Source organism: Podarcis pityusensis, assembly GCF_964106645.2.
Source record: "Podarcis pityusensis genome assembly, chromosome: 4".
NCBI lineage: Eukaryota > Metazoa > Chordata > Lepidosauria > Squamata > Lacertidae > Podarcis > Podarcis pityusensis.
The window spans coordinates 16929943-16946429 of NC_138027.1; the positions used below are offsets into that span (position 1 = coordinate 16929943).

At 43.5% G+C, this 16487-nt stretch overlaps 2 protein-coding genes across 4 annotated transcripts in view; one reads left to right on the forward strand and one right to left on the reverse strand.

The window, feature by feature from the left end:
* The window catches only part of HEPHL1 (hephaestin like 1), a 41613-nt gene extending 28683 nt beyond the window's left edge, over positions 1-12930 (forward strand). For all 3 annotated transcript variants that reach the window (XM_081001822.1, XM_081001820.1, XM_081001821.1), the window contains 9 exons: positions 1156-1369; positions 2265-2404; positions 4237-4371; positions 5350-5456; positions 5986-6208; positions 8298-8437; positions 10412-10571; positions 10861-10932; positions 11925-12930. In XM_081001822.1, coding sequence (XP_080857948.1) covers positions 1156-1369; positions 2265-2404; positions 4237-4371; positions 5350-5456; positions 5986-6208; positions 8298-8437; positions 10412-10571; positions 10861-10932; positions 11925-12130 — 1397 coding nt within the window. In that variant the 3' untranslated portion in view covers positions 12131-12930. The remainder of the gene's footprint in view (positions 1-1155; positions 1370-2264; positions 2405-4236; positions 4372-5349; positions 5457-5985; positions 6209-8297; positions 8438-10411; positions 10572-10860; positions 10933-11924) is intronic.
* The window catches only part of CMTR2 (cap methyltransferase 2), a 203924-nt gene that overhangs the window by 177639 nt on the left and 9798 nt on the right, over positions 1-16487 (reverse strand). The gene's annotated exons all lie outside the window — the stretch shown is intronic.

A 16487-nucleotide genomic window follows, 5' to 3' on the forward strand; every position in this document is an offset into this window, starting at 1 on the left:
GCTGTGTTATAATCAACATTGCAATAATACTACTGTCAGTGCTATGTTGTAAGGGAGTGCCTTCCGCATGTGTGCATCTCCATCCATCAAGTTATACAAGGGCAAAACACAGCTGAAAGAGGCCGCTGCAGAATCTGCAGCAAAGTCTTCCTTCTATATCCATATGTATAGGGAAAGGTAAAAAGGTAAAGGACCCCTGGACAATTAAGTCCAGTCAAAGACAACTATGGGGTTGCGGCGCTCATCTTGCTTTTCAGGCCGAGGGAGCTGGCATTTGTCCACAGACAGCTTTCCAGGTCATGTGGCCAGCATGACTAAAACCACTACTGGTGCACGGAAGACCGTGATGAGTGCCAGAGTGCATGGAAATGTCGTTTACCTGTTTATCTACTTGCACTGGCGTGCTTTCAAACTGCTAGGTTGGCAGAAGCTGGGACAGAGCAACGGGAGCTCACTACCGTTGAGCAGATTCGAACCGCTGACCTTCCAATCCGCAAGCCCAGGAGGTTCAGTGGTTTAGACCACAGCGCCACCTGTGTCCCCATCCATATGTATATATGTGTGTAAAGCATTTTTATACCCTCCTTTGATCACATTCCGTGGGCAATTCGCAACGGGAGTAAAACATTTAAAATGTAAACGTACCACCACAGTCTGTTAGAGCATGGTGCTGATAACGTCATGGTCACAGGTTTGATCCGCCTGCATATTCCTGCATTGCAGGGGGGTTGGGATAGATGACCCTCGGGTCCCGTCCAGCTTTACAATTCTGTGATTCTGTGTGAAATAATCCAATCTTCCGCTACAAACTCCTCCCTGGATCCTTCACTCTACTGGTTCAAATCTTCTTGTCAAATCTTTGCTCGCCTTCTCTATTCCCCACCTGCACCCTTTTGCTTTTCTAGCTTTCTACAGTCGCATGCCTCCTGACAGCTTATGCTCTCTGTTCACCTTGGCTTCACCTCCAGCTGAACAGCCTTCCCTTTTATTTCATTCCCCACAATAATATATATTGTCTCTTCACTTTAGATTGTAGCCAGCAGGCAGAGGGGTGCTGTATTTCTGCTTTTGGTACAGTGATTTGGAGTGCAATAACACCAACAACCATCTCCTCGAGCAGCTAGCATGGTGATAAATGTCACAATTTCCTTTCAGGGACTTTCCAGTTGGTTTGCAGGACGTTCGATCACTTTACAGGAGGGATGAAGGAGCTTTATGAAGTTAAGCCCTGTGGCAAAACACCTCATGATGGGAGGCACTATGGAACCATGAGAACATATTATATTGCTGCCGAAGAAATGGAGTGGGACTATGCCCCCGATAAGAACAGAGCAGAGCAGAGGGCGGAGGCAACGAGCAAAGAGGAAAGGTACAGATAAGGGACAAATTTGATTTTGATAGGATAAACTGCCAAATTCTCACTTCTGGATCTAATTTGTGAACCAAAGCCCAGCTGTCCTTTGAGATTCACAGTCCTCTGAATTTCATGATACAGTTCTTCAACTCAACAATGTGTTTTAAAATATATCTATAAATGCATTATGTTAAGGGAAAGCACAGAAAAATGCATATGTTAGTGAAGATAGCATGCAGAAATGTGTTGCACTGGGGTAAATTGCTTGCAGAAATGTGCATATTGGTCAAAACTGCATATTTATTAAAATAAACTCACACTAAAATGCTAAGAAGTATTCATAAGGATTTATTTTTCTAAAATAAAAAGAAAATAGCAAACTGATGTTGAAAGGTGGAGGTGGATTAAAATGTGGAAAAAAGACAACCCGATAGAACCAAAATTCACAGCATCATCCTTTGTTTCCGGGTCACAGGTCATGGCTTCCTGACAGATTTGCGCTTCTGTCTTTAGAAATTAGGCACTTGCAGCCTGAGCTTATGTATATTTACTAAGAAGTATGCTCTGCTATTCAATGGAGCTTAATTCCAAGTAGGTTTTGCAGAGAATTGCAACCCAAGGTACCTTTATCTTGAAGTAAACCCTATTGAACACAATGGGACTTGCAGCTGAGGTAAATGTGCATAGGATTGCACTGTGCATTGCTTCAGCTATTTCCGTTTCGGCCCTCTCACATCCTGAGGTAAACAAGGCCTACAAATTTCACTGTCCAGATATTCAGAACACAGTTTGCCTCTTCAAGTGTCACCCTCTTTCTATCATTGCCTCACTTTTTATTATTCTGCTTAAGAATGGTAAATATTTTGGGGAACTTCTAAACTGTTTTCTCACCTTGTAAAATGTTTTCAAGTTACGGACATGTCTTTGTGAGCCAAGGTGAAGGCCTCATTGGTTCAAAGTACAAGAAGGCAGTTTACAGAGAATACAAAAGTGGAGATTTCGTGGAGCGCAAAAGGAGGGGCGCAAAGGAGCGACACCTACAAATTCTAGGTGAGAAATTTGGGGCTACATAATTCATTTGAAACTCTTGAAAGCACCTTGCAAATATTAAGCATTGGTGTTTGGTTCAGCTTGTGAGGAAAAGGCAAGGACGCAACATGGGATGAAAGCTAGCCCCTTTCAAAGCTGCCATCTGAATGCATCCACTCTGCAAGGGTTTGGTTTTTTTTAACCGCAGTCAAAGAGAGGCTAATCAAGCTTCTCACCAGGAGATGGAGCTACATCATTAGAGTTCCCCTGAGCTGTCCCAATTAGTGGTCCGAGTTAAGTTTGGAAGAAATGTGTGTGCAGGCTTCTTCTTCAATGATTTATTTTAAAATATTTCATTAGTAATAAGTTGAGTGGCTTCACTTCAGCAACGCATGCAGAGTAAACAAGGTGCTTTGTGCAGCCTTTGTTTAAAGCAGGGATGGGAAACTTGTGGCCCTTCTGGTGTTGATTACAGGGCTGGCCCAACCATGAGGCAGACTGAGGCAGCTGTCTCAGGCGGCAGAAGCCCTTGGGACAGCACCCTCATGCAGGGCCATCTTAGCCATAGGCACTAGGGGCACGGGGCACTCGGGTACCGGGCTCTCAGGGGCGCCAGGCCCAAGAGCTGAGTCCGAGGAAGAGCCCGCCCATTGGCCGGAGCGCTGCGGCAGGCTCTTCTGCTTCGGGCGGCTCTGCGCCACGAGTTTGGGGGTGACCAAGCAAGCAAGACGCTGAGGTGGCCAGCCGGCTCTGCCCTCCTGCGTGCCTGGGACTGGGCAACGGGGGGGGGGGGGCACCAGGCGGATCTTTGCATCCCGGTGCCACATATGCTTAAGACAGCCCTGCCACCATGGGTACAGCACCCGCCCCTGCTATTGCCACAGGAGAAGCGAGGAGAAGCAGCAGTGGTGGATTCCGGGGAAATCTCATGAGACCTCATAGAATTCACCAGAAACTGCTGCTGCCACACAACTCCAGCAAGCAAGGCTGTAGTGGCAGTGGTTGGGAGACGACACCTTCCTGTTTTACCTCAGATGCAAAATGGGACGGGCACCATCCTTCCTCTCTCCATTTGGCCATACTGGCTGGGACTAGGGGGAGCTGGAAGTTCAACAGCACCTGGGGGGCCGCAGGTTCCTTTAATGGCTGCTAGAGAAAATATGAATAACCTTCTAGCACATTCTTTGTTGAAAACTAAATGGCACTGAACACAGTGGGATTTACTTCCAAGTTGGCATGCCTACAGTTGCATTGCTACTCAATTAAATTTTTTTTTCTCTCCTATCAAGTAGCAGGCCTGGTTATTATCCATTTCCAATCTTGTCTAGCGTTAGAATGAGAAGATGTTTCAATGTTCTTATAAACTGCTTTTCATCACAAGCGACCTCAAAGTATTTACATAACGCATAAACAAACCATATAATTACAAATAACAGAATGAAAATAAAATAAGAACCAGCAACAGTGCCGATAACATTAATAATAAAACCGCAAAATCAGTGCTATAAAAAGCAAGACAGATTCAAAAATTGTCTAACCATAGTCATCGAAAGCTAGAGAGAAAAAACAAATACATTTCCACTGAGCGGTGAACGCCCAACAATAACATGGAACAGGATTTCCCAAACTTGGGTCTCCATCTGTGTTTGGACTACAATTCCCATTATCCCCCAGCTCACAGGACCAGTCCAAAAACAGCTGCAGGCCCAAGTCTGGGAAACCCTGATATGGAAGGTTATGGTGCTCAGCATTTTGTGTGTGTGTTTTGTGTTTTCATTTCTTATATTTTAACTTTGCATCATGCCTCTCTGTTACTTTTTGGCTTTTTCAAAAAAAACAACCAACCACCTTAGGGCCCTTGATCCATGCAGAAGTCGGCGACTCAATACTAATTGTGTTTAAGAACAAAGCTAGTCGTCCATATTCCGTATCGGCACATGGCGTGGAAGCAACAGCGGCTGGGAATAAAGCACGCACCACAGTGCCAGGTGAATTACACTGCCTGTTTCCAAGTCTTTAGGTTCTGTTAACAATGTGTTCTGTTTAGTATTTTAATGCACACTAAACTAGAATTAATCACAGTAGGGAAATATGGAGATGTCTTGATGTTGGCAAACCTATAGGTGTGGCTACATTTTTAAAAAATATCAAGTTAAGGTGGTTGTATAATTAGTACAATCAACAGATTTTGGCCAGGGATTGCTTGCATTGCCCAAGACCTTCACATTGCTGCTATGGTGTTTTAGTGTGTTTAATTTTATTGTGAGTCTGAACTGTTTGTTGTAAGCTGCCTTAAGTAGCAGAAAGGTGGGAAATAAATATTTCATTTTTTTAAAAAATGATGTTTTCATTAAGGGCTGGAAATCCTTAATTTTGGTAGGGGGTGGTGTTAACACCTTTTGAGTTTTGTGCCATACCAGCTTGAGAACCGTAAGTCCCTACTAAGGAAGACTGGCAACTTAAATTAATGGAATATGCTGAAATGGCTAAATTAACTGGAAGATTAAGAAATCAAAAAGACAACAAATATAAAAAAGAATGGAAAATGTTTATTGCATATTTACAAAAGCATTGTAAGAAAGTTTATACAATAGCAGGTTTTTAAAAAACACTTGTAATATTAAGAAGAATGTTAAATTTGGAAATAATTAAGAATAAGGAAATTACAGAAATGTATAATATAAGATGATACAAAAGAACCAGGGGTGGGAATGGAGGGAAGCCGGGGATCTGAGTAATCTCAAAATGTGGATTTAATATGATGTGAAAATGTTTTATTTTTTTATTTTTTGTGGTTTATATTTACTGTTTTAAATTTATGATGTTTAGTTATGAAAATGAATAAATATTACTATTTTAAAAAGCTACTGTTTTTAATGTTTTGGTTTTAAACCAAAGTACTGAGTTTCATAAGATATTTGGATTTTGACAAACTGTTCTTTATTCCTTTTTATATATGTGGACAGGAGAAATAAACACTTACCGATGGAACGTCCCAGAAAGGTCAGGACCTGGAGTCTCTGATCCCAACTGTATCACTTGGGTTTACTACTCAACAGTGCATTTTGTAAAGGTAAATGTAGCGAAGCTGTGCCCCCCACCCCCCACTCTGTGTGTCTTTTATGGGAGAACCCTTGAGAGGGGGGATTATTTGCCTAAAGTGTTAAATGAATACTATATTATCAAGCTCCATCTGTACAAAGCCAAATGTAAATCAGGGATGGGGAACAGGATTCAGCCTGGATCCTGATCTCCCCCAAATTCCCCATGGACCGCTGTTCTAACACTTTGCTACATTATTATAGTTGTTATTCTGGCTTGGCTCTTTGTTATCACAGTTGCTTTAGCAGTCTTTCATTTAAAAAGTTGGTTTTTTAACAAAATAACTGCATGCATCTATAAATTAATGATGATAATAGTGATAGTGATAATGATAATGATAGTGATAATAATAATAATAATAATAATAATAATAATAATAATTTATTTATTGTTTATACCCCGCCCATCTGGCTGGGCGGCTCCCAATTGAATATTAAAAACACAATACAGTGTTTTTAACACAATGTTATTCTCTGTTTTCCATTTCTCTTTAATTCCAGGATATGTACAGTGGCTTGATCGGGCCGCTTATAATTTGCAGAAAGGGAGTCTTAAATGAAAAGGGTTTAAGAACAGACATTGACCAAGAATTTGCCCTTCTGTTCCTGGTCTTTGATGAAAACAGGTCCTGGTATTTGAATGACAACATTGAGAAATATCTACATGAGGATCTGAAGGCGTTCAACCACACCAATGACTTTGTGGAAGGGAACAATATGCATGGTATGTTGCTGTTGTTGTTTAGTTGTTTAGTCATGTCCGACTCTTCGTGACCCCATGGACCAGTGCACGCCAGGCCCTCCTATCTTCCACTGCCTCCCGTAGTTTGGTCAAACTCATGTTTGTAGCTTCGAGAACACTGTCAAACCATCTCGTCCTCTGTGTGGTGTAGTGGTTAAGAGCAGTAGTCTCGTAATCTGGGGAACCGGGTTCACGTCTCCGCTCCTCCACATGCAGCTGCTGGGTGACCTTGGGCCAGTCACACTTCTTTGAAGTCTCTCAGCCCCACTCACCTCACATAGTGTTTGTTGTGGGGAGGAAGGGAAAGGAGAATGTTAGCCGCTTTGAGACTCCTTAAAGGGAGTGAAAGGCGGGATATCAAATCCAAACTCTTCTTCTTCTTCTTCATCCCCTTCTCCTTGTGCCCTCCATCTTCCCAACATCAGGGTCTTTTCCAGGGAGTCTTCTCTTCCCATGAGGTGGCCAAAGTATTGGAGCCTCAGCTTCACGATCTGTCCTTCCAGTGAGCACTCAGGGCTGATTTCCTTAAGAATCAATAGGTTTGATCTTTTTGCAGTCCATGGGACTCTCAAGAGTCTCCTCCAGACCATAATTCAAAAGCATCAGTTATTCGGCAATCAGCCTTCTTTATGGTCCAGCTCTCACTTCCATACATCACTACTGCGAAAACCATGGCTTTAACTATACGGGCAAGGTGATGTCTCTGCTTTTTAAGATGCTGTCTAGGTTTGTCATTGCTTTTCTCCCAAGAAGTGTCTTTTAATTTCGTGACTGCGGTCACCATCTGCAGTGATCATGGAGCCCAAGAAAATAAAATCTCTCACTGCCTCCATTTCTTCCCCTTCTATTTTCCTTCTATTTAAAATGTTACTTCGTGAAACATTCAGGTTTGCTACTGAACAGTCGCGCAATGCAACATGCACTAAGCGGGAATAAATGCAGACATTCAAAGCGCTTCTCTGTTATAGTTCTGTTAGGACTGATGGGGCTGGAGGATAGGCAACACAAATGCTCCCTGCACTTAAGAAAGCATTGTGTCAAGAAGAGGGCACCTCCTGAGGTACTTGCTTTCTGAGTGTGACAAGCTTTTCAAGCTGGAAAAACATTCAGACAAGGATGGGCTGGTGAATTGGTAAATAAGAGAGGGGGTTTTCCTTGCAGGGCTTAGAAATGAAAACCTTAATACAAAGAAATGCTTGGGAATAAAAAGCTTTAATCTAAAGCAGGGATGTCCAGCAGGTTGATTGTGATCTACTCAACAACTTTGGTCATCCAATGGGTAGATCACTGCCAGTTTTTTTATAGTGGGAGTAGATCGCAGTCTCTTGAAAGTTGGACATGCCTGATCTAAATAAATACTTCTTCAACAGTTGTTGCCTGCTTCCTGCTCTAGCGAAAGCTGATCTGGAGGGTTTGGAAATCCCCTGGAATGGCAAAGCATGTGGTTCAGAGTTGCCAGTAGGAGGGAGGAGACCAGAGGAAATCCACAAAGGCAAGGGATTCTCTGGATCCAAGCCAATCATTCTAGCAAGAGCAGAAGTTTTGAATAATGTACCGTATTTTTCTGTGTATAAGACGACCCCTATTTTTTTTAACCCAAAATTAAGAAATTAAGTTGTTTAGCTTTTTTGGGGGGGTCACTTCTGCCAATTGCTCACCCACCTGCCTGCCGCTGCCGATCGCTTGCCACAGCCACTGCTCATTGCACTCCTCACTGCAGCCGCCAATTGTCTGCCCACTCGCCGCCACCAACAGCCCACCTGCCCACTTGCCACAGCCACCAATCGCCTGCCCAATTGCCGCAGCCACAGCCAATCGCCAGCAGGCCTTGCCTCAGCCACCTGCCCAATCACCACTGCCAATCTCCTGCATGCTGCTGCCATTAATCGCACATCCTCTCTCTGCATTCACTATCCGTGTATAAGACGACACTCAAATTTTGCCAATTTTTTTTAGCAAAAAGCATCGCCTTATACACAGAAAAATACGGTATATACCTGATTTTAATTTGCAGTGGAGCACACTGATAAACCTGCATGCCTCTGCAAACTTTGCAAATCTCTCCCTTCAGCAATCAATGGAAAGATCTATGACAATCTCCATGGGCTAACGATGAACGTAGGGGAAAACACCAACTGGTACCTGATTGGAATGGGAAATGAAATTGACCTCCATACTGTCCATTTCCATGGAGAGAGCTTTCTGTTCAAGGTTGGTATAAGCAAAATAGTACCATTTGCATTGTGATGAATAACTTAAATAGAAAACATTAGCTCTCAGAGAGGGGATGTTATTGCAAACAAACCACATGTGCATGCACATCCTATACCAGCAGGAAATTAGTAGGTCACAATTAGTAAAAAGAGGTAAAGCATTTTGGTCATGCTGCTACAATTAGCTACTTTTCCATAAGCACAATGCACTTGGATTATATCCTATTAATGCCTGAAGAGTGATACATAGGTGGAGGGTGCTTCTATAAGTAAATCCCTTTGGTGAATTAGATTATATATATATATGGCTGTGGGTGTATATCTTCCACATAGATGAGAATTCATATCTCCAACCATTTACTTTGTGCTGCTGGCAAAGCTGCAGACAAAAATATGCTAAAATGCAGCTGATTTTTCACAAGAACTTTAAAAATAAATAAATTGCAGACTGATGTGGAGATGTGGAAAACTGAATTTAAGATTGGAAAAAATAAGATAAACAAAAATGGACATATTTACCCATCCTCAAATGAGGGGGAAGGGGAGCTTACCATATTTTTTGCTCTATAAGATGCACTTTTTCCCTCCTAAAAAGTAAGGGGAAATGTGTCTGCGTCTTATGAAGTGAATGCAGGCTGCACAGCTATCCCAGAAGCCAGAACAGCAAGAGGGAATGTTGCTTTCGCTGCACAGCGATCCCTCTTGCCGTTCTAGCTTCTGGGATAGCCACGCGAAGCCTCCTCAGGGCAGCGGGAGGAACGTTTCCCCTGCCCAGAAGAGGCTTTGTGTTGCTTTTGCAGAAGCCAGAACAGCGATCGCTGCTTTTGCTGCGCAGTGGTCCCTCTTGCTGTTCTGGCTTCTAGGATTCAGAATATTTTTTTTCTTGTTTTCCTCCTCCAAAAACTAGGTGCGTCTTATGGTCTGGTGCATCTTATAGTGCGAAAAATACGGTAATTTTTTTATCTTCTCAGAGTTTCAAAAAGCAAACAAAACAGAGGGCATGATTCTGCCAAGCTAAGCACTTCAATGCCCCTTTTTTTTAAAGGAAGGGGAGGTGGGGAGAGAAAGAGTGTTAAGCATGTGGTTCTCTTCCCCCACTGAAATAAGAGATTTCATAGTCACATACCAAAAAAATTATTTGCAATAATCACAGAGGATCCCCATATGGCTATTTCTGCATAGTGACTGGGTGGCCAGAATATACCATTTGGGCCACACTGCCCAAAGAGCTGCATAAGAATGCCCTCTGATCATCTGATCAGCACAGTCACCTTTCAGACTAGAATGTTTCTAGTAATTTGGAATTTCTACATCAGGAAATCCCAAAAGCTCCTAAAAGCAGAGGGTGAGCTACCGTATTTTTCGCTCTATAGGACGCACCGGACCATAGGAGGGGGAGAACAGGGAAAAAAAATTCTCCCCCTCTCTGCTCAGCGCCCCTTCAGCGAAGCAGCAGGAGAAACGGAGCCCCTTCCATTTCTCCTCCTGCTTCGCTGAAGGGGCGCTGCGCAGAGAGGGAAAACTGTGCAGCGCCTCTCCAGCGAAGCGAAACCTGGAGAGCAAGAGGGATTGGTGTGCACCGACCCCTCTTGCTCTCCAGGCTTCAGGTGGCTATCCGCAAGCCTTTGGAGTGCAGTAGGAACTTCTGCTGCGCTCCAAAGGCTTGCGGATAGCTGCCTAAAGCCCCCGGAGCGCAGTGGGAGTTCGCGCTGCACTCCAGGGGCTTCAGGCGGCTTCAGTGAAAGCAACGCAAAGCCAAGGAGCGCGGGGGGAGCTCTCCCTCTGCGCTTCGGAGGCTTCGCGTTGCTATCGCTGAAGCCAAGGAGCCTGCATTCGCTCCATAAGACGCACACACATTTCCCCTTCATTTTTGAAGGGGAAAAAGTGTGTCTTATAGAGCGAAAAATACGGTACTTTTACCACCTAGGGATAAGCTTTGAATTTACTCGATGCTCTCCTGTCTTTGACACAGAAGGATCACAATCACAGAGGAGATGTATATGACCTCTTTCCTGGGACGTTTCAGACTGTTGAACTTGTAGCGTTCAATCCTGGGACATGGCTTCTGCACTGCCACGTTCACGATCACATCCATGCTGGGATGGAGACAACTTACACTATTGTTGAATCAGGTAAGGTTGCTTTGTAACATGGGTTTGGGCAGCTTATGCACCCAAGTAGTCATAGAACATGAGAAAAGCTTTGTTGAAAAGCCCACTTAGTTCAGCACCCTGATCTCACAGTGGCCAACCAGCTATTCTTATTGTTGTTAACCCACACACGTGGGTCTCTAGAGTATTAAACCTAATTAATATATCCTCTTACCAATTCCCGTCAGTAATCACAGGCTCCTGGTTTGGATAAAGGAACAAACTGTGGTTAATTGAGGACTCCAACATTGCTTTTATTTCCTTTGCTCAGATGGTGTGGGACATGGAGTCACAACCACGAAATATGACACATTTACAGTCAATGGCAAGAAGACTGGAGAAGGTATGACTTTGGGCCGCTTCACATTTCATGGAGCAAACCCAGGTTTGCCGCAAAAAGGACATTCAAGAGGCCAGACCGGGTTCCATACTGAGTGCGTGTGTACGGGGCTCATGTTTAGAAGCACGCATTTGCCCCCACTTCTTGATCATGCTTTCCATATTCAATTATACATTTAGGATGGGCGCACAGTACCCTGCTTTATACTGAGAGCTCATCCACACTTTGGTTTGCTCCACTGCTTTCCTACAGGAAAGTATGTGGTTGAGCGCTGATTTGGAATAAGGCAACCAGGATTTTCGCGGATTGCCGTTTCTTCCGATTTAGCGATAAAGAGTGGGTTTTCTGTGGGAAAGCAGTGGGTCAAAGGCAAAACTGCTCAGACCCATGCTCTCTAGGCACAGGACAAGTGGAAGTGTGGGCTATCCCCAGGTCCAACCATTGCTCTATGTAGCTCAGTATTGGCTACGCCAACGGGGTTTTTTGGACTACAACTCCCATCATCCCTGGCCACTAGTTCTGGTAGCTAAGGATGATGGGAACCGTAGTCCAACAACAGCTGGAGATCCAAGTTTGAGAAACCCTGGTCTACACTAAGGTTGCCCATTCAAACTTTTAATTGTCCCATAATTTCAAGTCATGGGTCCAGGCGGTAAACAGTGGGTTTTCCCAGGGAAACCAAAGGGGCAAAAAAAAAACCTTCTGGGACCCGTGACTTGATATCACAGGACAAACAAAATTGTGGATGGGCCCAGACTGACAGCATCCTTTCAGGTTTTCAGGAAGGACCTACCTGCTGAGCTTTGAACCCGGGACCTTCTACATGCAAGATCGACCCCTGAGCTATAGCCCTTCCCCAACTAAAAGGGGAAGATGTACAACTAAAAGCAAAATGTGTCTATCAGCCCACAGTGGGGTTTGTTTGTTTTTTATTTAGTTGACATTTCCCTTCCAGGGGAAGGAATACATTTCTCACAAATGCCTTTCTCTTTCAGCAGGTAAAGGTAGAGCAGGAATAGAATTCTTGGGGAAAACTCTGGGCCCAGGAGAAGCTAGCTCGGTGCTCAAAGCTCTTTTTATCACTGGACTTGTCCTGTTGGTAGCTCTCTTGATCCTTATTCTCGTCGTTGCTTGCCAGAAGAAAAAGGCCCGTTATAGAGCCATAGGTCACAAATTTGATCTTCCAATGGAGTCCTTCTGATCTGACTGAACATGGCTTCACTGACTTTGTCAGGAATGTTGCTGCTGCCTTTTGAGGTGGGAGGAAACGCCGACACATATGGCCGCTTCAAGACGACCACTTTATTTATCATTCATCCCGATGTGTTCCCACAAAGTTCGCGGGGAGGTTAGCCTGTGTTAGCTAACCCTCCCATATCCCTGGTTTTCAGGGAGGTTGTGAACACTTGCATGAAGCAAGTGTTATCCCACATTTTACAGTGCGTTTCCCCACCACTTTCCTAACTGCAAAAAGTCTAATTTGGGTGGGTATGGGGGAGAAGGTTTGTTGTTCAGGAACTCCAAGTCCATTTTAATCGCACAACCCTAATTTGCCGGTATGTGACTGAATCCCACCCCGAAATAGAGACAGTCTAGAAGCATCCAGGTATGTTACACAGAGCGAAACTACAGCAGCTACTACTACGTTGCAATAATTCTGAGCAGACTTGTAGTTGGGATAAAACTAGGGATGATTTGGGGAACTCCCTTCTTGCCACATAGAACTTATTTCAAAGCAGGCCCCAGAACATTCGGATTTGAGTTAGGTCTGAAAGGGATATGAATTGGACCCTGTGGAGATACACACCTGAGCCAGAATCTAAATGAATTCTTCAAGCAACTAAAGGACACATATGGGAAATGAATCGGCTTGGCTGTCGGTTCTGTTTTTATTTTATTGTTTAATATTAGCTTCATTTGTCTGGCCGCCCAGTAACTCATGTTCTCTAGAAAGCCCACAAAGATGAAAAGAACAAAATACAATCTTAACAATATACCGTATTTTTCGCTCTATAAGACTCACTTTTTCCCTCCTAAAAAGTAAGGGGAAATGTGTGTGCATCTTATGGAGTGAATGCAGGCTGCGCAGCTATCCCAGAAGCCAGAACAGCAAGAGGGATTGCTGCTTTCACTGTGCAGCGATCCCTCTTGCTGTTCTGGCTTCTGAGATTCAGAATATTCTTTTTCTTGTTTTCCTCCTCCAAAAACTAGGTGCTTCTTGTGGTCTGGTGCGTCTTATAGAGCGAAAAATACGGTAATGTAAAACAACAATCCATGCAAGTGCTGCTATCAGCCCACTTTGTTGTTGTTGATGTTGTTGTTTAGTCATTTAGTCGTGTCCGACTCTTTGTGACCACATGGACCAGAGCACGCCAGGCCCTCCTGTCTTCCACTGCCTCCCGCAATTTGGTCAAACTCATGTTAGTAGCTTCGAGAACACTGTCCAACCATCTCGTCCTCTGTCGTCTCCTTCTCCTTGTGCCCTCCATCTTTCCCAACATCAGGGTCTTTTCCAGGGAGTCTTCTCTTCTCATGAGGTGGCCAAAGTATTGGAGCCTCAGCTTCACAATCTGTCCTTCCAGTGAGCACTCAGGGCTGATTTCCTTAAGAATCTGCCCACTACCTATGTGCAAATTCACTTATGCAAATGTAAAGAATTGTGCCCAAACTCTTTGGCTAATTAAACCATCTATGGCCTTTTAAACTTGGAGGGGGCAGGGATGTTGCTTTTGTTTGTTACTGTGTGCTATGTATTTTTGTGTTTTTATATTGTAAACTGCCCTGTGATCCTCAGATGGCAGGCCGTATATAAAAATAAAATAAATCGAGACATTCTGAGCAAATAAAAAGGCGTTCCTCTGGTGCCAAAAAGACCGCAAGAATTGTGCCAGATGGTCTCCTCCCACAACCAGGGTGCCACCACTGGGAGGGACCTCTCTCTAACAGCCAACAGCCTCAATTGGCAGCAGCAGGATCAGGGCCCCTGATGAGGATTGTAAGGCTCTAGAAGGTACCGGTAGGTATGGGAGAAGGCAATTGGTTCCAAGGAATTCAGGGCTTTATTGTTTTAAACCAGAACCTTAAGTTAGAAACTAACTGGGAGCAGCTGGTAAAGCAGTGGCATAATATGATCAAAATGCCCAGTTCTAGTTAATAGTCTTGCCACCCTGTTCTGGACCAGGTACAGTTTCCAGACCATTTTTAAAGGGAATTCCATGTACAGTGCATTGCAGTGGTCTAAGCAGGAGGCTACCAAAGATGCATAGAATAACTGTGGCCAAGCTTACCTCCATCCAAGTATAGTCTCAGCTGGTGCATCAGCAGATGCTGATGAAATGTGCTTTGAGCCACTCATCCTAATATTAGTAAACAAATTCCAAAATCCTGTTTCACCAGAAATGGCAGCTGGGCAAACAAAATTAGTGTGTACACCTAGGGTAATAATGCTTTTAATCTCTCCTGAAAGCTATTGTCCATTGCCAGTTTGTTCAAAGTATCAGGAAGTGGCTTTAATTGCTGGTTTTGCTGCTGCTTCTTTGGCGATCACTCGTAGCCAAGTAAGATTGTCTTCCATTAACACAGTTTTAACAGTGAGTCCATAAGTGACTGTGGAGGCCAATTCTGGATCCACACTTCCTTCCACAGTGGGGACATTGGTTTCCGGGAGGGAGCTGATCATGGTATGGATTTGCCATACTTATCATGACAAGTAGAATCATTCAGTTCTGTCTCACTCCTCATGAGAACCTGTTGCAAAAGCCTTTTTCAACTGGGTCAGTCTTAGACCTAAATTTCTATTCTGTGAAGCATTTTATTGGAGTGCGTGCCTTTCCCCATTTACCCCCATTTGTTGTAAATCAATAAAGTTTATTTGTGCTAGTTTTTGTGCTAACACTTGTACTAGCTTTTTTACCACAAGCTACTGAATTAATCAGCAGGCTACTCAAAGCGTTATCAAAACTCTGGAGAGATGTGGATTGCTTTGGCTACTTCAAACCCATTTTCACAGATACACCCCAGCCACAATTAAGTACCAGACTTTGCACTGGCATATGGTTGTGCTATTTAGATATTATTATTTCTTTAACCAATCATCTCCTTGTATAGAGCGCTCTGCAAAAAGCTGAAAATTAGTTTGCTGTTCCATTCAATCCAATTTAAGAGAGCAGTGCAACTGAAAAACTTTGTTCAAGCTTCCGTTTTTCGTTTTTCTCTAACGAGGGCAATTCATTACAGAGTTTCAGATTGCCAGTTTGCATCTGGTATGGCTTCAGCACCGAAATGAAAGTAAACAATAAATAAAGACGGAGTACATTTAAATCACAAATAAGTGGTCTTGAGATGGGTAAAATTCAAAGCAATGTTTTGTTCCATTACTGCTAGGACTGCATCAGATGGTGTGTGTGCTTTTACAGAATGGTTAAGTGCTTCTACAGATTTTAAAGCACTAAACAGCATAAAAAAAGTTGAATATGTTAAGCACTTTGGGGGGTGGGGTTGTGTAATTTATGTCAGAACGGAACTGTAAACGTAGCAGTAGTTCTAACAACAATCCGTGGTAGTGGTCAGTGGATTTAAATTTTATGAATTCTCCCATGTTTTTCAAAAAATTATTCTTGCAATCATTAAAAAGGGGTAAAAAAGCAGTAGGTCACAGCCAAAGGTTTTCTTCCACCAAATAAATGAGTTTTCCTCCTATTATTATTATTGCTATTTTATAGAAAAAGAGGTGCCAGAACTCACTATGAATGCCTCCCTGGTTCTCTTATCATGGCAATGGCGCCCAACTGTTCCAAGTGCCCTTCCTTACTGAAAGGGTGTTGTTGTTTACTAAATATATATTCCATCCTTCAGCCCAAAGGTTCCTGGGGAATATGCAAAACAACAGGGGGTGATCTGCAACTACAAAGGAGGGCTATGTCCAGTGCTGGCACCCAGCTTCACAGTGCCCTAAAGAGTCATGTCTGCAACAGACTTCAGAAGTTTTTAGACGCCATGTTCACATTTGAAACACAGCAAGGGGAATCCCTCTCCATCACATTGCCATGCAGACCAAAGAAGGGGCAGGGATGTCCTTTTTTATAATACAGTGGTACCTTGGGTTACAGACTCCACTAACCCAGAAATAGTACCTCGGGTTAAGAACTTTGCTTCAGGATGAGAACAGAAATTGCATGGCGGCAGCGGGAAGCCCCATTAGCTAAAGTGGTACCTCAGGTTAAGAACAGTTTCAGGTTAAGAATGGACTTCCAGAACGAATTAAGTTCTTAACCCGAAGTATCACTGTAATATTTTATTCTTTTTTCCATATAGAAAATCGCATTTGTTATATTGTCTTCACCTGATGCCCTTTACCTGATTTGTTTCCTGGGCCAAATTCCAAATCACTTCGGCCCATCCTCTGCACATGGCACGGTGGCTTACCAGAATTGTACACACCTCAGCTTGACCATGGCTTCCGTTTTCAGATCTGGTGGAAGCTGGTTTGAGGGAAAGCTCATCAAAACATCTCTCAAACCGCTGCAGAATACCTGTGGGTTGCGGCTAACACCACATTT